We start from the raw sequence: 23,350 nt of genomic DNA on the forward strand, positions 1-23,350 counted from the left end.
GGAAAGAACCCGGCACCCTTCTCTTAGCACCCACGCTTGAAATATTTATGTGCAATAATTGGATCCCCTCTCAGCCTTCTCCCCACGAAGCAGGCCAGCTCCCGCAGCTTCCCCGTGAGAGAGATGCCGCAGTCCCCTCAGCACCCCTGCGGCCTCCCCCGGGCCCTCTCCGCAGCCGCGGGTCGGGCGCCGTTTCCCCTGCCGCCCTCACGGCCCCGCCCCCGGCCCCGCCCCCGGCCCCGCCCGCTCCCCGCGCGCGTGCGCCGCCCGCCGCCGCCGCGCAGGCGCCGTGGGGGCGGGCAGAGGGTCCGGAGCGGGACCGGCGCGGCGGCCGCTCCCGGCGGCGTTGGCAGCGGGGCCCCGGCGCGGCCAGGGGGATGCGCCTCCGCCCGACTCGGACGAGGGGACGCGGGTGGAGCGACGCCGCGCGCCAGGCCGGGCTCCCGGCTCCCCGCTGCCGCTCGTCCCGGAGCCCCGCGGCCGCGGAGCGCCGCTGACCGGAGTCGCTCGCTCGGGCCCGGCTGGCCCCGCGGCCAGGGAGGGAGGGAAGGGGGCGCGCAGGTAGCGGGGCGACCGCGCCCCGGCCCGAGCCCCCGTGGGGGCGGGGGCCGTCGGGGCGGCCCGGCCTCCCCCCTGCCTCCCTTTCCCCGGCGCCCGCGGGGAGGATGGTGATGGTGCAGCCGCCCGCAGCCCCCGAGCCGGGCCGGGGCCGCCCTCCGCAGGGGCTGAGGGGATGAGCCGTGCCCCGCCGGGGGGTCGCTAGAGGAAGGATGACCACTCCCGCCCTGCTGCCGCTCTCCGGGCGGAGGCTGCCCCCGCTGAACCTGGGGGCCTCCGCCTTCCCGCACCACAGGGCTACCTTGAGACTTTCCGAAAAATTTATCCTGCTCCTTATTCTTAGTGCCTTCATCACCCTGTGCTTCGGGGCGTTCTTCTTCCTCCCCGACTCCTCGAAGCACAAGCGCTTTGACCTGGGCTTGGAGGATGTGCTCATTCCCCACGTGGACACCAGCAAAGGGGACAAGAACCTCGGCGGCTTCCTTATCCACGGGCAAGGGCACGACGAGCACCGGCACAGGTGGGTGCCTCGCTCGCCGGGAACGGAGCGGGGACTGGGCGACAGGGGGGATCCCTTAAAATAGGTCCTTCCCGTACTGCTGTCCCTCCTTTCACCGACATCCTCGTGTCTCCCCAGCGTGTATCAACTTCTGAGCGCTAGCCTTGCGTCCTCCAGCTGCCATGTGTAGCTGTGGCTCCATGATGCCTTCCCCGGTGTGAATTTAGCCTTCTGGCGAGCGAGAGCTGGGAGGGCAAATACGAGGTGTCCTCCAGCGACTGATTTATTTTCTCACCCTAGCCAATTCCATGCATCAGCCGTGGAAAGAAGGGGGTTAAATTATGGTGTTTGTGGAGACAGTATAAGTGACTGAAAAACTGCCGCATCTCTTCCATAGCTATTATGTGCTTACTCAAAACAGCTGCTTGTTGCTGAATAGTGCACAAGAACTTTGATCTGTAAAAGACTTCATGCTGTGATCCAGAGGCTGTCAGCCTATGACGTGCAGGGCACAGAACTAGTGCAGATGGCACAATTGCAGTTTTCTGGCCCTTAAAATCACTTGCTCTAATGTTAATCCAGGCGACTGAAGGTGCCGGTGGCTGAGTTTCCTTAATTGCATTTGCCGGCATAAAGAAATCACAGATAAAAGAATAGTATCAAGGGTAGATATGCTGTATCAACAGCTTTTTGGGGCCACCTAAAGCTTTGTATGGTGCAAGCCTTTAAATGTTCAGGACTGGATCATGTGAAGTTAAGCATTCAAAACGGAAGTAAAAACCTTAAATAATGATTACACAGTATATTTGCTTCTGACATACTTCAGTTGCCTAAATCCTACTCTGCTGTGTGGATCTTAATGAGGCTGACAGATCTCTCTTCACTGTCAAAGATGTGTTAAAATATGATGATGGGTGATGAAATACCTGCTTTTCCATAATCAAATTAGTAATATGGGGAATTTTAAAGGAAGCTTCCTTGTGCTGATAACGTTCCTTTGAAAACAGCTTAAAATATATCTTACTGGCGTAAGAATTATTTAAAGGCTATTTGTATGAGATTAAAAGGAGAAGGTTTAATTGACTTCTTTCTATAAATCTGTTATGAGTTATAAAGAATACGTGAATACTGTGGTATTTTTCCTTAAGGCGTCTTCACTGTTGAATGTCTTGGGGCACTTAACATGAGCCCTTTCTCCCTATCTCAAAGGGCATGGGTACTTAATATTAAACAAGGACTTATTTCGTCTGTGATGTTAATTGCTGGTGTGGTTAAACGCTGCATTAAACATAGGTTTAGACAGCCTCTAATATGCCTTTGAAGTTCTTGTCTTTCACTGTGTGGGTTTATTTTTTTTTCTTGTGTGTGTGATCTTATTTTTTAGCTTCCCCAGTCCCTGTGGCACATGCAGTCAAATTCAGTTTCTAGAATATAGGACAGATGAAACAAAAAGAAGAGTTCAGAAATGTTCAAAACTCCAGCTGTGGCTGTTGTACCTTGAGTTGTCCAGTAGATGGGCTGTAGAAAAAAGGAGTCTGTTGATAGCGATAGTTCGTTTGAATCCTTTCCAGGTTCCCTCTTTTAGTTACTGTGGCCACAGCTTTAGGAATGAGGTCTATACTTTTTTGTGTGTCACATGTAGATAAGCAGTAGCTTGGAACTGTCAGAGCTAAATGCAGTTTGGTTGTTTGGGATCTGTTCTTAAACAAAGTGGTTATCCTGACATCAGTTAACTGTCCTATGGTTCCTGTACTGCTATAACTGTGTGTACCTCCCACCTGCCCTCCATCCAAAATTTCCCTGTCGTGTTCATTTTTTGAGTTATTTGAGCAAGAATAGTTACTATTTGTGTTGTTTTAGCTTTGCAAACCAGGCATATCTTAACTACTTAAAAAGCCTGCCTGCTTAACCTGCTTTTAAGACCCTTGTGTGAATGTCACAATATGCATTGTGAAGCAAGGTTATGTGCTTTACTTTTGAAGCAACTTATTTGGCTGATTATGCAGTTTTATCAATGGGCTATTTGCCATCAGCTTGAGGCTGATGTGGTTGTTTACCGTAATGGAAAACACATGCTGCCATTTTCACTGAGGAGTTCTTGCTCCTGGATTGCAGGGACATTGACAGATGATATTTGAGAAAGTGTAGGATCTTCAGTGGTGAGCTCTAGATTACTTATTGTCTCAGTTTGGGATGGAAAGATTTGTTCTGCTTACTATCAAGGGGCAAAGTCGAGCATCAGCTACTTTGTAAGTGTTGTTTTTTGGGTGAAGCAGAGGAGTTAGGGTATAAAAGGTCAAGAGAAATCAACGTAATCCTAATATGAAAGAGGATGCAGTCTAAGATGTGAAGTGTGAGGATTGATTGACAAGCTGTATTTCCAGAAATTGAGGGGCTTCAGAACTAATTGGATCAAAGGTCATTCATATGAAGTGTACACTTGATTATGAAATGACAGATGTTTTGATTTAGTCACTAAAAAGGAAAGTGTTTCTTCTGTGAATGCTGGTATTGATGTCCTTCAAATGATAAAACACACATCTCATTATACTGTTCCCTTGCTATATAGACTATAATATTTTAATGCTCATTTGGCCTTACACAAATCTTTAGTCTTGTAGGCTATTGGAAAATACTCGTATTTCTGTCTTCTAGAAAAATTCAGCAGTGATGCAGATAGAAAATCATTGTAACAACCATGCTTTAGTGGTGGGTGTGCAAACAATGGTTCCCACTGGACTTTCTCTGTATTCCTTGGATTGCTTTCCCACCTCTTCCCCTGGGCACTCTTGGCATTCTTGAGTGCTTTTATTTTTATTGTTACAGTGGTCACCCCTTGCTGGCACTAACTTTACATCTTCCATTAAATTGTTTTCTTTACTGCTTCTGTCCCTCTTTTGTTTTCCCCTTCCAGGCAGAAAAATGGGGGTGGGGTGGGGGAGTGGAAGCCCTCCTCCCTTCCTGATGGTCTTAAATATTTATTCAAGAATTACAACGTTCTTGCATATTCTCCAGAGAAAAAAAGATTCCTTCTAACAAGACGGTTAAAATCTGGAGTAAAACTGCAATTTATGTTTGGGAAATGGAGGGGCTGTACTGCAAGGTAATATTCACTTTCAGCTGTTCATTTCATCTGTAAGCTCTTCCTGCAGGGTAGTGCATGGGCAATGAGTAATGTTGGGAAGGTGTGCCACAAATTTTTGCCTTTGAGAGGAGGGAGAGTGGAAAGGATTAGTCCAGGACTTAGGAAGATACGTGCATGCATACAGTTTTAAAAAGTCAATTTCATTTCTTGAAGATGACATTCTTTCCATTTCAAATAGGATATTGCAGAGATTCTGGAATGAGAGCTGCATGGTTTTGAAGACACATCTTGCCAAACAAACTTGGATGGCACCCAAAATTTATTAGATGATTTTAGATAACTATAATTTTTCCCAAATTTCTGCATCTCTTGCCACACAAAGATACTTAAGGTGTTTCTTACTACCCAGTCACTTTTCAAGTATCTGTGGTATTTCATTCTTCAGTACCAGATCTAAAAGATAGCTCTGGAAGAAAACCAAAACATTCTTATAGCTTCTTTGCATCTGATGCAAATGAGTGAGAATGCAAATGCCCTGTAATCGCCTTGATTTCTCAGATTTTTTAAAAAATAAGATTATCTGCAGTATGAAAATTGAGGAGACTTGTTTCTTTTATGAGGTGTCAAAGCATCTGCTTGTATTACTTGACAAAAGCTAAGACCATTTCTGGGGTGGAAGTACATTAATCTTAGAGGCAACGAATAATGTAATTTTAGGAGCTCATAGCTACTTTGCAGCAGCACTTGGACTGCTGTTGGGCAGACAGTTAAACCCTTCAGAACCTGTGAAGTTGTATCTTCAGCTGCTGTATTCCTGTGTATCACTTCAAGTAAAAATTTGTGTGTTTTAAAAAAACTTTCAGCAACCCTCAAGTCATCAGGCTGACAGCAGCTGCTGCTAATACAAGTGCCCACCTCAATGGCCTTGGCCTCTGTGTGGCATTGGGTATAGATCAGTTTAAATCATGCTTTTGACTCTGTTTCTGGAATGCTGAAGAATGCTGAGTGCTGTGTTATGCAAAGACAGAAGCTCTGCAGTCTGATATGATGAGTTGTGGGTCAGCAGCTGTATGGCAAATAGTATACAAGTGTTCTTCTGTTGCACAGTATGTGGTTGTGTCTGGTAGTAGCAGTGGCTGCCTCTACTCTTAGTAGGTGAAAGTAGCAGAAATTATTCTGAGGTACTTTCGGTCTTAATTTCTTCTTCTAATTTCTGCAGATTTTTTAAGAAACATGAAAAGCTTAATATGCTTCTTTTGAATCCCTTTATCTTCTCTCATCTATCTGACTTAATTAGCTATAGTAAACGTGGGCAGAGGAGATAATTTAGCTTCTATTACTCAGTGGGATCAGTGTCTTCTGTCATCCTCTGCCATGCCATCGAGTATAGAAGTGCATAAAACTCTTTGGTCTTCCTTTCCAACTTTTTTTGAGGCCCAGTTCATTAATAAATTTAGGAGTATTTACTATTGTGTTTCAGGGAATTTGTTTTTTTCCCAGGAGGGGAAATCAGGAGCCACTGTAGTATCTGCACCCCAGCTCCTAGTCCATTCAGTTTTTCAGTGCATGAGATTGAACCTGTCTTCAGAGTGGACTCTCCACAGTCTCTCTGAAATGTGGGCACTGATTTTAAGCTGAGATGATTGATCTAGAAGCAGAGATTTTCTGGAGTGCCACTCTGAGGAAATGCAAGTCGTCGTGGTGACTCCTCTGGAGCCAGTGAGGGCAGGATAGTGTGTTCCAAGTCAGGCTTCAGAAACAGCTTATATATCTAGGGTAAAGCTGAGGTGTAACTGCCTGGTGTCAGTCTTCAGCTGCTGATGCTTTTGCAAGAACACTGACCCTCTTGATTTGAAGACTTTTCTCAGCTGGAGTTTTTAGTAACCACATGTTATCCTTTTCTCTGGAGCCTGTGTTGAGAAGAGACTTGAGGGATGATGCTGGTTCTTGAAGAATTATGGGAGTTTGATGTCTTCTGGAGTGCCCACATCATAACCTTAAACTAATTGGGATTCTTCCTGAAGTTGCACTGGACAGTGGGAGAGGTGCCCTCTTGGATTATTTCTAAGGTTCCTCTGAAATCAGCGCTTTATGTTGTAGGCTGAGAAGTGCTTTCAACTTTGAAATACAAAATGCATATTCTAGACCATCTGTTTGGATGTCCTCCCTCCTTCCCCCCCTCCATCTGCTGAGCGGCCTACATCATGTGTAGAGTGCTGCTTTCTTTATGTTCTCTTGCTGTACTCCAGTTACTCAGTTATTTCCTGTATTATGAAAGAGAGGAGTTGAGTGCTGGTGTTCTTCAGTTCTTACCCTTTCCAGTAAAGAAAAAAAGAGCTTGAACTTGTTGGTTTTCTGCATGATCTCCACTTTGTCTACATGCTGGAAAACAATCAGGCGTGGGAAAACTGCAGAAAGCCTGCTGGCTGGATTTAGGCCAGCTAGTGGGTGGGAGGCAGTAGCAATTTGGTTCATTTGGAGTTTTGTAGATTAAAATCTCCAAAGAACTTTAGCATAAATGTGGGTTGCTTGATGATGGTAGCAGTGCAGGCAGTAGTAAGCAGTATGGCTAGTTGTGGGCATACTGCACTCCAAGAATTCCCCCATCTTCTGATCCTTTCAGTTTCCTGTAGTAAATACAAACATCTCGATCCTACTGGGCTAGTTCTGACTTATGTGTTTTTTCTTCCTTACAACAAATATTACCAAAGTTGTAACTAGTTTTACATACACGTCTGGTATGTGTACATGTTTTCATAACAATTGAACTGAGGCTGAATATTGGCAAAGAGGAGAAATTGTGTAATGCTTCTTATGTCCCTCCCTAAGAAGCCCGTAAAGTTCTAAACATGGCCAGTGCTTTTATTCCACCATCCTTCACTTTTAATTATTGCAGCTCTCGATGTTGAGAAAAGTCTGGTCTCGTGGGTAAGCAGCTGTTTCTCACAGTAGTTATTTAGGCTAGCAGAGTAGGAACTTGGGGACACGTGTTTGAGTATAGCTTGTGGGATTTGTTCTTTTCGCTTCCTTTTCAGAAGCAGGCTCAAGTGAGTGCTGTCATCTGTCTTAATTCAGTAACTAGATTATCTTTTTTTTTACTGAAATGTAGATTTCTGCTGCAAGTAAACTGTGGGGAGAGGGGTGTTCAAAGTCAGTAAGGGGCAAGAAAGGGAAAAAGTAAATGCCTTTTTCCTGTCACCTCAAACCTTGAAATAAAAAAATCTGAGTGCTGCAAATGTCCTGTATGCCTATAGCTGTATTATTTAGAGTGAATACATATATTCATGGGGGGGAAGATTGGGAAAAGTTTTGGTGACTAAGTTCTTGTCATATGTTTGCTCATAAAATCTGTAGGCTTTTGAGTCCTTTTGTCTTTATGTCGTCTAATCTAGTTCCCTGTATAGAGCAAATTATGTAACTTCATCCATTCACTCAAGAATGTGGAGGTTCTGTGTTATTTTTGAGCTCTACAAATACTAAATGATAAATAGTAAGGGAGATAACTTTGCCTGGTAACTTCCATTCCTTCTGTTCTTGTTTTTTTGAGTACGTAATCACGAACACTGGCATTTCTAAAATTTAAAAAGAAAAAAAGAAGAGGTTAATAAGTAACCTGTAATGTAATTCTGTTATCTATAGACTGCTCTTGAAACGTCTTTCTGGCCATGTCTCTGAAGCCAACGAAGTTTATGTGGACACATTGTAGCTTTCACTGATCTCACTTCTCTGTTTTCTATTCCCTTCTTTTCCCTGGTCAAGCAGTAGCAAAGGGTTACCTGTTACAATAAGTACATTTCTGTATCTTGTGTGTGTCCTGGTGCTGAGAGACAGACCTTAACTGGGAGCCCTGCTGAAGGAAGGATCACAGAGCCCAAGAGTAGTTTGTGATACTTCTGCTGCTGCTAGTCAGTCTGCCCAAGTGTAATTTTGAGCCAGCCACAGCCTGAGTCCTCTGTTCTTCACTGATTGTTGGAGAGAAGTGGTTGGAAGTGAATGCTGTGGTGAGGAAAACCTGGGTTTATGGTGTAGCAGTAGTAGTGGGGTGTGTTCACGGAAGCAGTAGAAAACGTTGGGACAGCAAGCTAAAGGCCATTCATGTTTGAAATACAGTGCTGTGTGTGTTCTGCTTCTCAGAGGATTTATTTGCCCAAACGTTGAGTCATGTTTGCCATTCTGTCTTGCTGCCTTTGTTCTTTTAAATATTCTTATGATGCACACCTATGAACTGGATTACCCTGCATATTGTATTCAGCATCAGTTTTGTTCATGTTTGATGTGCTCTGTTACTTGTTAGTTAACTCTTAACCCACCAGAGGATTTTGGAGGCGCTTCCCCAGCTCCTTGCAGTAGGACTGTCATTGCAGCTTCCAGTGGCCAGCTAGCTGTTTTCTGTGACTCTGTTTGAGAGAGCAAGTTTGAGGTTTTTACTAGGCTTAGCATTATGTAATCTGATCAGTATGGCATGAGCAAAATTACAGTTTTAAGGGAGTGCATGTGATGAAAGTATTTTCTTGCTATATAAAGCTCTAAGAGCTCCTCAATGAGATTACTTTGTCTGTTAACACCAGCATCCAGAACTGTCAATTTTCACATAATCCTAGGAGAGTTTGGGTTGGAAGTTATCTGAAAGAACATAATTTATTAACTCCCTTGCCAAAAGCAGGGACACCTTCCGCTAGACCAGGTTGCTCAAAGCCCCATACATCCTGGCCCTGAACACTTTCAGGGATGAGGTATCCACAGGTTTTCTGGGCAACTAATTCCAGTGCCTCGTCACCCTCACCATAAAAAATTTCTTCCTAACACCTGATCTAAACTTTCTTCAGTTTAAGGCCATTCTCCCTTATTCTGTCACTACACACCTTTGTAAAATGTCCCTCTCTAGCTTTTTTATATGACCCCTTTTGGTACTGGAAGGCTGGTAGGAGGTGTCCATGGAGCTCTCTCCAGGCTGAATCAATGCCAACTCTCTCAGCCTGTCTTCATAGAGAGGTGCTCCAGCTATTTTTTTTTTTTTTTGTATGCTAATACCTAGTTGGAAATCTTTTGCATGATGACATTAATTTCAGCTGAATTTTAGCACTGTTTGCAGGCCAGCAGGGCATTTGAAGCTTGCACAGACAAGCTGCATAATAAGTAATTTGTTATCATATCTCTCTGAGACCTGCTGACATGTTTTAAGGCTGAAGTGTACCATCAAGCCACTTAAGAGCAGGTGACCATCAGTGGTAAATCAAACTAATCCAATTTACTTTTTATTGGATCAACCTGAGTGGACTTACAAAGGGTGAGGAAAACATATCGTTTGTGGGAGCAGTATATCCCTTAAATCCTTCAGGGGAATGGGAAGATCACATCTTCTTGCTTTGACTGTTCTGGTGGATAAACAAACTTGTGGTGAATACTGGGTTCTATTCCTGGTTTAGGTTTGTTGGCTAGTAAAAACAGCTTATAGCCATGTTTCCTCAGCAGATTTTACTGCGTGAGTTGCTATCTTTACCAATGTATTGCATTTTGAGGGCTATTTGCTGTTTTCCCAATGCAAGTTAGAAGCTCTGCTTTTGCTCCAGAATACTTGCATCCTTTCTGCGGTATATTTAGAGAATCATAATCCAGAGCTGACTTTCTGGACCACAAACTTGCTGTTTGTTTTCATTACTTTTATGAAATAAAATTTGCTATATGCTTTAAAAACAAAACTTGAAAAAAGACCTTCCACTCCCTCTCCTTGTTTGAGATGGCAGTAGTGGGAAAGATGCTAAGAGAAGAGGGGACATTATTTTCTTGGTTAAGATACAATATTTCTCCCTGCTTCTTTTTCTTTTCTCACAGAAAGAAAGCATTTTTGTCTTGAAAAAAATGATAGCATGAACTAGCTTGACTCAGAACCATGTTTCTAGTGACCTTTTAAATCTCTTAATCAGTTTTATCTTGGAAACACTGATGACTATTTAATTCTAAACTTAATAATTGCAGATGATGCAAGCATGTGTCTTTTTTTTCCAGTACTGTAATCACACATCCTTAGTTTCCTAAAGGCATCTGTTCTGTTGTCACTGGCTTCTATTTGAGTGGAAAGTGTTCTCCAAATGATTAAGTAACACATGTAGTGAATTCTGAATTGCAGTGCACAGTGTTCTGGAGAAGAAAATACTGCAGAGGTGTAAGAGGCTCTTTGCATTGTGGAGTTCTGATGTTGTAAGGAGTATAATGGAAATTCAGATTTCTAATTTGTGAATAATTCCACCTTCTACAGACAGTGGAATCCATGACAATTAAAAGATTAGTGAGTCTCTAATACAGCCATTTTCCAATAAATACAAAAATCAGAACAAATGTGAAATAATGCACGCAATTACACAATTTTATCTTCAGTTTTGTCTCTATCTTGCACATTATTTTAACTGGTTGTTGCTGTGAACTGTTCTGATTGAGATACTTAAAAACAGTCAAGCTGGATCTGCTAATTGTTACACTTGTTAAATTGCTCCCGATCCATGCAGTGAACAGTTCAAAGAGCTTCACTGTTACACCTGTTTTTATGTGAAATAAGTTATTTTTTCAAATCCCATATGCTGGAAGTGGACTTAACTACTCTTCAGTAGCTGTCATACAGATGACTAAGAATTTTTTTAGTTTTGTATGTCTGGGAGTTTTGTCATTTTGAGAGTTTGATACCTGTGGAAGGATACCAAAGTACCTGTATGTGATGTCTATAAACTGCCCAGTGAGGTGGATAGTCAGTTGTTACTGCCATAATTTAAGTACTTGAATGTGAAACTTCAAAGCCAGTGGCTAAGGAGATGACTGATCCTGTACTGGCAGTTTTTATGGATAATTTTTGTATTAACTTGATTCATATTTTCTTGAAGTGACATTGATGAACATGATGGTTGGAAATAATTCAGAGTTGTATTGGTAACCAAAGGAAACTCTTTTGTGAAAACAAGACCAAAATCTTCTCAAATCCCTGTCCAAAACCAAACAGTAAACCCTGCCATCACTCTATCATTCTTGGTATTCATTAATGTGAAAAAGATTACAGGTTCTCTTCCAGAAGTGTTTTTAGTTTTTCTTTCTGACTGGCTCTTACTTAGCCCCATGTTGGCATTGCAGTGTTTGGCAGCTGCTTGCTGGTGAGAGAAGGCAATGGAAACAGTTTATTGACTCACTAAGCCAAATGCCTAATGATGACTTTATGTGTTGGTGAAACAATGGAATTTTTGTGATTGTGTTATAAACACTCCATGTGAACCCCAGGTCCTTGGTTTGGTCTGGCTTTTATACATCTGTGGTCTTTTGATATGTTTGTTTTGATTTCCATAAATCACTTGAACACTAATTTTATTCAGATGGATTTGCTATTGCAGTTATGCATCGTCATTTGCTTGACACCCTGTCTCCCCTCTTCAGACATAATTTTCTCAGAATAGCATCTGGCCATCGCCCTACAGTGGGACTAGATCATCCAATCTACTGCTATTACAAAGAAAAATGAGGCTTGACATATTTGTGTCAATTTGGCAAAGTGCCCGAATCATTATGCTCAATGAAATATGTGACATTTCAAGTGGTAATGTAACCTGCAGGAACACTTGCAGGAGAAATTTGAGGCATTGCAAAGAAAATGCCACCCTTACTTGTGCTGGGAGGTTCAGATACTGACACAAGCCACCTGATCAATACCCATCACAAGGTTGTGGCTTACTCCATTAAAATATTTAATTTTCGCTAAAAATTTTTAAATCTCTAGAATTTGGTGGTGGTGGTGGTGATCTTGGGAAAATTTAAAGTACCTTTTGAGTTTAAAAGGAAAAAAAACCAAAAACCCAAGGAAACATTTATGGAGCTTCCTTTCGTACAAGTAACAAGTAAACCAACTAGCAACCAGCCCAAACTCCAAAGCAGTGTGTGTAACTTTCGGCAGTTGTAATTGCTTGCTGTTCTCTGGTTCTCTAGCAAATTTGTTGTGAACCTTCATGAATTTGTAGTGTGGAACTTTCAGAAAAAAAGCAAGCTGTACAATATTGTCTAGTGTTTTAATAACTGGAAAATATATGAAAGCATAAAAAAATTTAAGTACTCCTTAGATATGATACTTAACAAATTCATTTTTCTGTATCTGAATTCTTTTAAGAAGAAAAAAATCCTGGAGCCTGTACAGACTGTAAGTAGCATTCTTCCAAGCCATCTTGAAAAAATTGCTGTAAACTCCATCAGCCATAACCTTGCTCTTTCTAGCTTTAAAGTGTATTCAGTATCGCTTAAAATATGATGTCTTTTGCGATTTAGAAACTCTTATATTTACATCAAACTGTTCAAACACATTTGTGGCAGATGCTTTTTGGTTTTGTATTTTATTTTCAGTTTCTTCTCTACCTTTCCTTTTTATAGAATTGTTCACTTATTTTTAGCAATTTCACCCTACTGCTTTTGGTTCAGTGCTCAACAGTTGAAATAAAACAGGGCAGTGAAGTGGTAAGGGCTATGCAATGGCTCTCTAGTTGAGAACTCCAAAAACAGCATCATCATCTTCTGTGCACTCTAGAGATGGAAAAGTTGGGAAGGGAGGAAAGGATAGGAAGAGTTGGATTGAAGTGTAACCCAGAACTTTTTCTTGTATTCCTTTATACCAATATCCTGAGATGACTTTGTGGTGCTGAATTATATCCCTGTTTGTTTGTTTAGCCCAGAAATAAGTTTTGCACCTTTAAAACTAGATCCGAGAGTGAAGGCGGGGGGAGAAGGAGTAGCAGTGGAATGTCTGAGGCAGCTGTATTCAAAAACAGAGGTAGGAGCTTCAGCTCTCTCTCATGGATGGTATTGTCTGCAGCACAGACAGCAGGAGAGAGCTCTCCTTTGCTTTGCTAGCTGAGGCAGAGGAGTTCCCCAGACTGTGGCTTTTCTTCCTCTTGGGACTGATCAGCCTTGTTTTGATCCAAAACCTCGGAAAACCACCAGGAACTGACACCTGGGGCCCAGCGGGGCCCAGGATGGCATTTGCCAGCATTGGAGGGACTGATAGAGAGACTGAGTGAGCCGAGCTACACCCCACAACAAGGACTTTCTGAATTTGCCATCTCTTCAGAGCAAGAGGTTCCACTGTTTAATATAAACTCATATTTCCACGTTCATGAGTACTTTGCTTGTTAAATAAACAGTTTTTTTCCACTTTTCTCAAAGGAGATTTTTGTCTCCTGAATTGGGTGGGGAAGGGGCCGCTTGAATTTGCTTTTTAGAGGGACCCCTTTGGAGATTTCCTACCTGGATTTGCCCTGAGCCAGGACAACCATGCTGTTCTTCACATCACAGCCTTTGCCCAAGCCTTTTTCCTACAAAGGCTAGGTGTGGTCCTGAAACGTGTTATGGTGATGGATGGGTAATACTGCCTCTTCTTTTGACCTGTTGATAATGACTGAACTTTGACCTCTGAGAAGAAGGAATGAGTAAAAGCCTCCATAAAATGAAATAAATCCTCAAGAAAGGAAGTTACATTCAGCTTTGACAGCCATTTTAAGTACTGTGTTTTGTGTTATTTATTTTGCCCTGTACCTTGTTTCTGGAATCCAAAATGGTAATGACTGATGGTGACATAATACTTATGAGGGAGGGAATAAAACTTCTATTTCCTAGTCTGAGTGCTTAATCTTGCAGTATCTTTACTTTAGGGTTGGAAAGAACTTCCAGCTATGCAGGACATTGGCTGCAAGGATATGACCTTTTGCCACACCATTAGTCTTGAGAAATAGAGTCTGTCTTTAAAATTGCCATGGATGAGTGTTCGGCATCTTCTGCTGTGCACAGAGGTTCTTCAGGCAGGAGATACACAGCAATTATTTACTGGCTCATGCAGAGAGCCTAGCCAGTTAGGCAATTTACTGTGGATTAATGTGCTTACCAGCTCAAGGAGTCCCTGCTGGCCTGGAAGGTATAAGGTAGGAAAATATCAGCCTCCTTTGATCTTTGAGTGGGTTGATTCTTGATCTTGCTGAGTCAACGTATTCTGGATCCACTTTTTTCTCAGCTTTTATGCCTCTTTGAGTCAATATTTTTCTCTTGAATTAAATTAGTGTCTCATCAATTACACTCTTTTTCTTAGCTTTTGTGGCTTACAGCGATGAGAGAATCCTCTTATAAGGTACCAGTTTATTTTTGGAGGAGCTCAGCCCAAGCTCACACTGGATTTTTGGGTTGTAAAAGAGTAGAATTCTTGGTTTGGTGATCTTGGGACTGCATGCTTATTTACTCTGGACCAGTGTATTTGAAACTGTCAGATCTGAACTCAAAATAAACATGACTTCGTTGTCTACAGCCAGTGAAATGAAGGAAAGGGCTGTGGGTCTTTTTCTATTTCCAAAACTTTCATTAGTCAAATTGACAGTGTTATCCTGCTTGAGTCATCTCTTTCTTAATTATGTGCTGTTATAATGTGGATGTATTTGTTAGTGAAATAAATTCTTTTTCGTGAAAGAGGTAAGAACATTGCCATAATAATTTAAAGTAATGAAACAGATTTTAATTTAATCTTCGAGGTACCAAACATGTGACTTTGACTATCCATGAGCTGCATTTTGTTGTTGGGAATTCAGGAAGTTGTGTGTGGTGGTGGCAGAGAAGGAAGAAATTAGACTTTACATGCTGGATGCATATGTTATTTTATTCTGCAGAATAAAATGAACAGAGGGAAGACAATGTTGTGTACTATGTACTATTTCTAAAGCTCTCTGAAAAGCCTGAGATTCTATTGATGAAGACAATTCAAAGATCAAATTGCTGAGACATTTTATACCCCCAGCTCTCCTATTGTTTTAGATTCATGTTTTGGGCTTTGGTACTTCTCTGTGTTTTCTGTTTTGCTCATGTCAAGAGTAGTTTGTGTCCAGCTCATCTGCTGCTGTATACATCTAAAGCCTGTATATCTAGCTTGTAAAACATGTTAGTACTAAAGTATTTCACTGATACTGGAAATAGCGCTGATAGCTTTAAATCAGCATTTCATTGCATTAGCCTAATCTGTTAATATTATTATAGGCTTGTGAAAAGCACACATGGTAGTTCTAAATGTACATACTGTTGAAACATTGCTCATTTACTGTATTTTGTTTCACTTCTTGTGTCCTAATTATATTTTGATAGCAGATATACATGAGCAAAGATTTGCTCAGCAGTTTCTGAAGAATGCCAAGTCATCTTTGGCTGAATTATTTGTGATGTGTTGAGTAGTTTAGGTATCATAGTTTCTTATCTCATACTTTTTCTTTTTGCCTTCTGTTATGTTTACTGTCATGATGCTGACATCCTTACCTTGTTTATGGGTCAGCAATTCCTTATAGACTACATCCTGGAATTTGCTAACCGAGATGGCTGTCAGCAGTGTTGTTTACTCAGTTGGGAAGACATTTCAATTGGGAAGGTATCTTTTGCAGAGTGAAGCTTATCATTCATATTTTGTGCAGTTTGCTCATGGAATGAAGCAAATGAGCAAACTCCTGCATAATTTGTGGCAATGATAGCTATATTTTTGAAGATCTACTGAAGTGATCTGGACATGATCCTGGGCAACCAGCTCTAGGTGACCCTGCTTGAGCAGTGGGGTTAGATCAGATGACCTCCAGAGACCCCTTTTCCCCTCAACCTTTCATTCTGTGATGAGGACTATGTTCTCATCTGATGTGCAAACACTTGCTTTTCATATTCATAGATGTACTGAGTAGTCTGAGACTTGTATTGCTAGGCTATTTTGGATAGGGAGTTGGTAATCTAGTGTGGCTTTTCTGGCCTTTTTGAAAAGGACAAAAACCAACATCCAGTTATCTGTCTCCTGAATCAAAATTGCATGTTTTATTAGCAGTGGGGATTATTGTCATGTGGAAACTTATTAAAAGCATCTGGAAGGCTAAATAATTTGTCATATAGTTTTCTCTTATCCTCCGCTTTACTGACAGGATTAAAGAACCTTGGGAGTAATGAGATAGAGTTTTGCTCTGTGGAAACAGTGCAGATTAGACTGTACGTCAGGATTTCCAGGTATTTTGTTGCTCTCTCTTTAGTTACTGATTTTCTAAGGGGAAAGGTATAAAGCTTTGGTGTTCTTTCCTTCTGACTAGTCCTAGTGGTAATGAATGGGAGACGAGCTTACATTTCTATTTTAATTAATGCAGCATTACTGTTAAGTATATCCACACTGCAGTCTGTGTCATTTTATATGGAAACCTTTTGAATCACAGCCTATGTGCTATGTGTATGTATGTGTGTGTATGTGGTTCCCCCCCTGAAACAAGGACAACTGTGTTTAACAGCAGAACTTTGCCTGCAGCTCCTGTCCTGTCAGAGCTTTTCTCACGACATGTCACGTAATACCTTCTGGAAACTATTGATATTTGGAGACTGAGTTTGAGCTAATTTTTTTTTTAATTTTTTCCCCCTGTTTAATTCATCCAGTTTCTGCAGAGCAGGACTACATTTTAAACTGGTGCCACGTAGAAGGAAGGGAGTGATCCTGCCAATCTTGCACTGCAAGGATCCGTGCCTTTCAGACAAATGCAGTGCTGCTGCTGTGCCACAGCGAGGCGAATCGAGTAGCACTGACACTGTGTGAGCCAGGAGGGCTGTGCACAGTGGTGTCCTGGTGGCAAGAGGAACAAGTCTGGAGAAATAGTTCTAGGCCTGTGTTTGGACAGAGCTGCACACCCCTAGTAGTGTTGATTCCCCATAATGAAGAGCTTGTCTCAGTTTCCTATGGGAGATCCCAGGACAGTCCCCCTCTTGTTTCTCTTCAATCTCTGCCATACAACATTTCAGTGCAGGGCTTATTATGGCACCATGCATGTTGAGTACTATTCTGATTTTAAACATATTGATAGACAGGTGTCAATTTACCATAAAGACATACGGTAACAATTACTGGTACAGGAGGAAGACAAATCTCAGCAATGTGTGTGAATTTCCAATCAGATATTTAAAGCAGTGTTGCTTCTGGGATGTGCAAGGCAGCTTTTGATGGGTGATTAAAATAGCATTATGGAAATGTGGTAGCTTGAGTCGACAGAACATCTGTGTGAGGGCAGTCACTTCCTTAGGGCTCTGTAGGACCTGCCAGAGGGTTTCCCATGCAGAGAAGCCTGGTACCATCTGCTTACCTGAAAGTTTGCCATCTCTGAGTCTGCATTTTATGCCACTTGCTACTTTTACTTTGTAGCAGCCATTCTCACTTTGTGTTTTTCTGCTGTCAACTTATTTGGTATTTGAACAATTAAGACCATACTATAGACTTAAGACCATACTAAAATCAGTCGCTGATGCTTTAAATTGCTAACTTTCCCCAACTGTTTTTCTTCTGTTGGTGAGAGTTTTGGTGCTTACTGCTGGACATTGGGCTACCAAGGAGACTCGGAGTGTAAAAGGAGGGAGCTATCTTATTTGCTATCTGTTTTGAACACAGACATCAGGAAGAAGATATTCCTTCAGTTGATATAGTTCTCATTTTCCCAATATAGGGGGTGGGAAAAGGGAAGGAAGTACCTGAACCCAGAGGGGAGGGGTTAGATTGAGGACTAGCAGAGGACCTTGGTGGTGGTGAGGAGCAGAAGTTTATTTTTTTGAAAGCTGGAGAAAATAGATAAGGGTAGGATAACCCTGCAATAATCCTTTTTGGTTTCCTTCTCTTTTTCCCTAAGTAGAAAAAGATTATTGTTGTCTCAGGTGTAAAGAGGTAAGCATTGGCTGATGAAGATCCCAAGGCCTCTGATTAGTTTCTGGTGAGAGGAGACATTTGGAGAAAGTTGATAGTCAGGAAGACATAAATAAAATTTAGGATGGTAGGAAGTGACTTGCTGTTGGAAGAAGTGATATCAGTGGTGTAAACTAGAGAAGGGGAAACAGTATGGCTGAGTGATGGAATAGACAGAAGTGATAGTAGGGAGTTGCCATGGAGAGTAGTGGTTAATAGCAATGTGAATTTGTGTGCAGAAAACACGCTACTTGTGCCTTGGGCTTTAGTTTAATACCCCTGAATGCAGGTCTGAAACACTTTGAAGCTCATTTCCTGTTCTGCTGTGTCCCCAGACATTTAATCTTGACTATATTCTAGCCCCAACATCAGTGTTTGGGCAGTCAGCCAGTTAGGAGACCTGATTTGGCCTGAAATGATCCATAATTTTTCAGCTGGCTCAGCTCACCACTGGCTGAATGGCTTGTTGCCCGGTTTCCTGAGTACCAGCATAAGGAATATGTGAGCTTGCGTTTACAGGGCCACTAAAGCCACGAGAAAAGAATGATTTGCACAGAGATGGTGACCAATATAAGGAATATAGGGTTATAATATCTTTTATCTGTAAACCAATATTTCAGCTGTTACAGTTGATCATTCTAGTAACGCTGCAGTCATACACAATCAGTCTTTAAACTACTAAATCAGCAGCATATATGGACACCCAAGCATTCTTATGTGCCAGTTGACTTGTTTCTACAGAAGTACTAGTTTTGTAGCCATAGGTGTCTGGCTGTGACAATGCCAGGGAAGCTGTGTTCTGGCCTTTATCTGGCTGCTGATCTGCAGAGGGGACTTTAGCAGCTGCCTGTGTGGCCCAGCTCAGCCAGCCCTGGCACCATGACGACACTGGCGGTTCTTGGCTGACCAAGAGCAGGGACACAGCAAAGGCAGGAGATAAAAGACGGGACTCTTCGGAGACAGGGCTACAGAGTTTATTGGATCAGGGGGATCCTCACCCCAGGGCTCTGTGTTAGAAGAGACCCTGAGAATGTGAGGGGAGCAACTTGTAAAGGGGGGTGGGTCTCAAGGATGAGGTACAGTGACAAACCAATAACAGAAAAGTAAGGAGTGACTCTTAACGTGGCATACAGGTGCAACATCAAATCATAACCAAATGGGAGGGGACCCCCTTGGTTCTGCCCAATCACTCAACACCTCTCTTGGAGTTTTCTGGACGCAGGGAGAGGCCCCAGAGTGGCTGACAGGACCAGAGGGTTATGTAATTAATGATTGACACTTAATGAATATCTGACAAACAACTTGGGGAAGAACAAAGGGAAAGGAACAGGAGGGGAGCAAAGAACAAACCATTTTACATTAAACTTTCTGGAAATAACTCAAATGACGGAGCAAGCAAAGTAAAATCCAAAACATGCACCACCACAGGGGACCCATGCTGATGGTGTGCAACTCTTACTTACCCAGGGATATCTTCTTGGCACACAGGTTAACTTCTCCATCTCAGGTATGCAGTGAAAGCAGTGTTGTCACTTCTCCAGCTGGAAGTTGGGTCTGCAGATGGGTCTCCTATGAGTTTGTCAGAGAAGAGCTTCCCAAAGCTTAACCTGCCAGGGCTTGTGCATGCGGTGGTGATCTGTGGTCTCTCTAGGTGTTGTTTTGGTTGTCCAATTACCATTTATCTCACCATGTTTTTATCCAGTAGTCCTCAGTTTCCAGCAGATTCTTGCCTTATTGCTGTTGGGACCTTTCACTTGTCAGTAGCTAGGTATTAATCAGCTTAAATATAATGTGCAACTGTAACTGGAGTCTCTTTCATTTTTTTTTTTGCTGTGATCTGATATGTATGAAACCCTGTCAAGGTATTTTCTCTTCCTCTGTTGTTTACATAGATAGAGGATGACAGCCTCCTGTTACTAGCTCAAATGGTGGGTTCTCTTAATGATAAAAAGCTCCAGGATTTCTGTTTTGAAATACAAGAACATTGAAATGATTGTCATAATTTTTAGTTACTGCTGCTTCTTAATTTTCTTAAAAAACACCACCTTACCCCCAGCTACAATTCTATATGACAAATATCTTTTGTCAGCCTATTTTCTGTTGTCTCAGGTTCTGTTCTTAAGGTTGCTTACTTGATACTTCTAGAAGTCAGTAAGATATTGCTGCTCACAGTTGGTGTCTAACTTTTTCTGGTTATTATTTGAAACTAAATAAAGTTTTCAAACCCTGTTCTTAACAAAATAAAATAAGGGGGTTTTTAGAGGTGTTTGCTTGTTAACCATTGCTTGGAAAGTTTCTTGGTCTATGTTATGGTTTGCTTGGTCTTGTATTCAAAACCTGAGTAGACCAGGGGTTTTCTTCTTTCTGATGTTCATCCTGGAATCACACATATAGTGTGTTTCTGGTTTTTTTTTAACAAGTTCTTTTAAAGTATGTCCCCTCTTGTTCTTTCATTTTAGAACAAGCTTATGTGTGTGTAGAATGTCACTGAAGCATCTGTCCTATCACATGTGGAGAGTGAGGCTGTCCTGTTCTATAAAGTATTTCAAGTGTTTGTATTAAGCACTTCCCGTTGCAAGGAATTAATGCAACTTTCACAGTGATAATCTTACACAGTGATTGCAGCAAGTTTTTGATTCCTGCTGAATGAAAGTTTTCAAGCTATAATCTTATGAAGGTAACAGGCAAAATCCTGTTTCTCTTTTGTTTAAAGACTTTATGTATTGCTGTTTCTGTATGTCAGGTGAAATGTTCAAAAACTCTTTGTGGAGTATTATACAAACAGATATCATTATCTTATTGGGCTGAACAACCTGAACAAGGGCATATGCACATCAGTAGATGTGCTAAAAATTCCTTTGCTTTAACATGTGCATATGCAGAAACAAAAGAATTTTTTTCAACTGACTAAGGCTCCTACTCAAAACTTCACTTTCTGCAGGCCATTATTTGGGTCCTTTCCATTACTCCTGGAGATTTTCTGCTGTGCTTCCAGAAACTTTTTCTTTTCTTCTGGTAATATCACATAAAAGAGAGATTTATAATTCTGGGAAGATCAGAAAAGGAGAGAGAGCAAGATACTGTGTATAATGCACACTTACAATTGCAGTTCTTTTGTTGTCACTATGTTCTTGCGTTTGTCCCCATATTCTCCCAAAATTTCTGTACAAGTCTGAGATTTTGAACCCAGCATCCTGTCTTGGCACAACTCTTAGGCAATGTGGGTGGTACAGAGGGTGAAGGAGCAGCAAGTCAGTACTGTAGTGATGAACATGTAATTCAAGCTTCTGTAGAGCATACACTGAAACCATTGCTGGTGGTGTACAAAATGGAACCCATGGTTCATTTTCCTTAGGTAAAAATTATTTAAGAATTATGTTTCTGAAAAATCAAAAACTAATCACTCCAAACAATATCAAATGTTCTATAGAACAGTAATTTCTTGTGCAGCTTGTGGGTCTGCATGTGCTTGAAAGGGTGAAAATTAAGGTGTAGCAGAAATCAGTGATATTCTTGGGGTTTAGGTGTTGGAATCTATTTTTTTTAATCTAAAATTAGCTAAGTCTAGCTGATTGTAGGATTCTGTTTATTGTTGGGTAGCTAAGTTAGCAACTTTTTCCCAGAAAAACTTCTATCAAAGCAGCATTTTTTTATCATAGTGAAAAACTTGAGTTTACAAATACTCAATTTTATATAGAATAAAGAAAAATAAGTAATGCTTGTGAAGATTGTAGCATGGTGACCTCTGCGAAAGGTGAACATTGAGTGATATGGAAAATGCAGTAATGCTTCAGACTGCAGCAACTTCTGTGATGTATGCCAATTCATAGAATGTACTATTTTTATTTGCTTTTATGGCTTGTGTTGATGGGTTTAAATATTTGGGTTTTTTTCTTGTTGGAAACTTAGTTTTGGGCAATAGTAGTAGACTAGAAATAATACGTAAGAGCTTAATGCTGTATGTGGGAGTACTCTGGTTCCTTTTATTTCTGTTTGAGCATATGCTTCAGTCTCTGATCTGTGCCATCAACATCAGTGGGACTGCCTTGTCCTGTGTGTAAATATGCTTATTTATAAAAATTCCTTCTTCAATAGGAATCAGAGATGATGCATTGGTCTTGCAGGAGACCTCAGTTCATTATTTCTTCAGTGTTACAGGACCAGCTGCGTATTATTCTGATTTCATCAAACTGTTCTTTGTGTTGATAAATAATACAGTATGCAAGATGTTGGTCTGTGCTGTCTTAGACTTGACTGTAGTGAGTAGAGTGTAAATACATTGCTATATACATGTTTAAATTTGTATAGCTGCAGTGTTTCCAGTGACTTAGAGTGATTTGTAGTAGAAAATGCTATGGTTTGACATTGTTAATTGTAATGGGCTTCTGAAATGTATCCTAAATCAAAATAATCCGACAAGTTTTTGGTGGATTGAAATCCACATCAAAATAAACCTTTCATTTCCAAAAGGAGAAATGTGAACTTTTTATCCTACCCAATTCTCTTGTTCAGTATTGATTCCTTTTTCTGTTTCTTATTCCTGTAGTCTGTATGTAGTTTTTGCTCCCATTTCTTGTAACGTTCTTTCATCTTTATTCCTTTTAAAAACTTAAGTCTGTCTCATTTGGGAACTAGTTGGAGAGGAAGATCTGGTGCTCCAGTCAGTATGGTGCTAGGATACAGGAAGCTATTTAAAATAGTTTTAAATAAAAAACAGGGCAATATATCACCATTCTTTTCATTCAGTTTTCTTGAGGAAACAGGAAGAGATCCTAAATTTCCTGAACTTTTAGCAGACTTCAGAGTCCTTTTTTAGGCATAAGATTGATTCCTAAAAGATATTTTTCCACTCCATATTAGCATTGTAAGTGCTTTGACAGATTTAAGACCTTGTTCTGCGGAGGCTTAATATTCTGCACAGAAGTAATTTGTTGCAGATGTTAACTCAAGTTCCTTTAATCATCAGAAAATCTGAAATAATGCCTATTTTTGATTGTGTTAGTGCCTTTAGGCAAACGTAGTTGTATTCTCTTTTACACTGGAGGAGCAGAAGAGATACAAAAGAGATGTTTGATAGAGCTGTAGTGATTGAAAACTCTACGTTGTTGAACTTTGTGCAACTATTGCCTTTTCTAATCAAGTGATTTTGTATCTAAATAACATTAAGACACTGAAAACTGAATGAGTTTGCTTATATCTAGGTGAAAACATGTAATTTTGTTTGCTCACCACTAGTGAAAGTTACATTCATTGCTGTTGTAGTCTTAAGAAGTATTATTTTTCTTCCTGAAATAGTAGATCTGATTGTTCTGAAAAATCTGTTTCAGCTGATACTGTAACTACAAACCAAAGAAGTTTTATGTAAGCTTAAAATGTTTACTCAGTCTCTAGTGACCCTTCTTAGCATTGACAAATGCCTGGCTGCTCATATAAGTGCAAGTGTAGGAGTGTTTGTAGAAAACAACTACTTTTCTTCCCT

General features: G+C 41.1%; 1 protein-coding gene across 1 annotated transcript in view; it reads left to right on the forward strand.

Moving 5' to 3' along the window:
- The first annotated feature begins 284 nt into the window (after positions 1–284).
- MAN1A2 (mannosidase alpha class 1A member 2) overlaps positions 285–23,350 on the forward strand; it is a 131,988-nt gene continuing 108,922 nt past the window's right edge. The window contains exon 1 of the mRNA XM_066341184.1: positions 285–1,078. Within this exon, the coding sequence (XP_066197281.1) occupies positions 771–1,078 (308 nt within the window). The 5' untranslated portion in view covers positions 285–770. The remainder of the gene's footprint in view (positions 1,079–23,350) is intronic.

The sequence above is a fragment of the Sylvia atricapilla genome, chromosome 2, assembly GCF_009819655.1.
Source record: "Sylvia atricapilla isolate bSylAtr1 chromosome 2, bSylAtr1.pri, whole genome shotgun sequence".
Classification (NCBI taxonomy): domain Eukaryota; kingdom Metazoa; phylum Chordata; class Aves; order Passeriformes; family Sylviidae; genus Sylvia; species Sylvia atricapilla.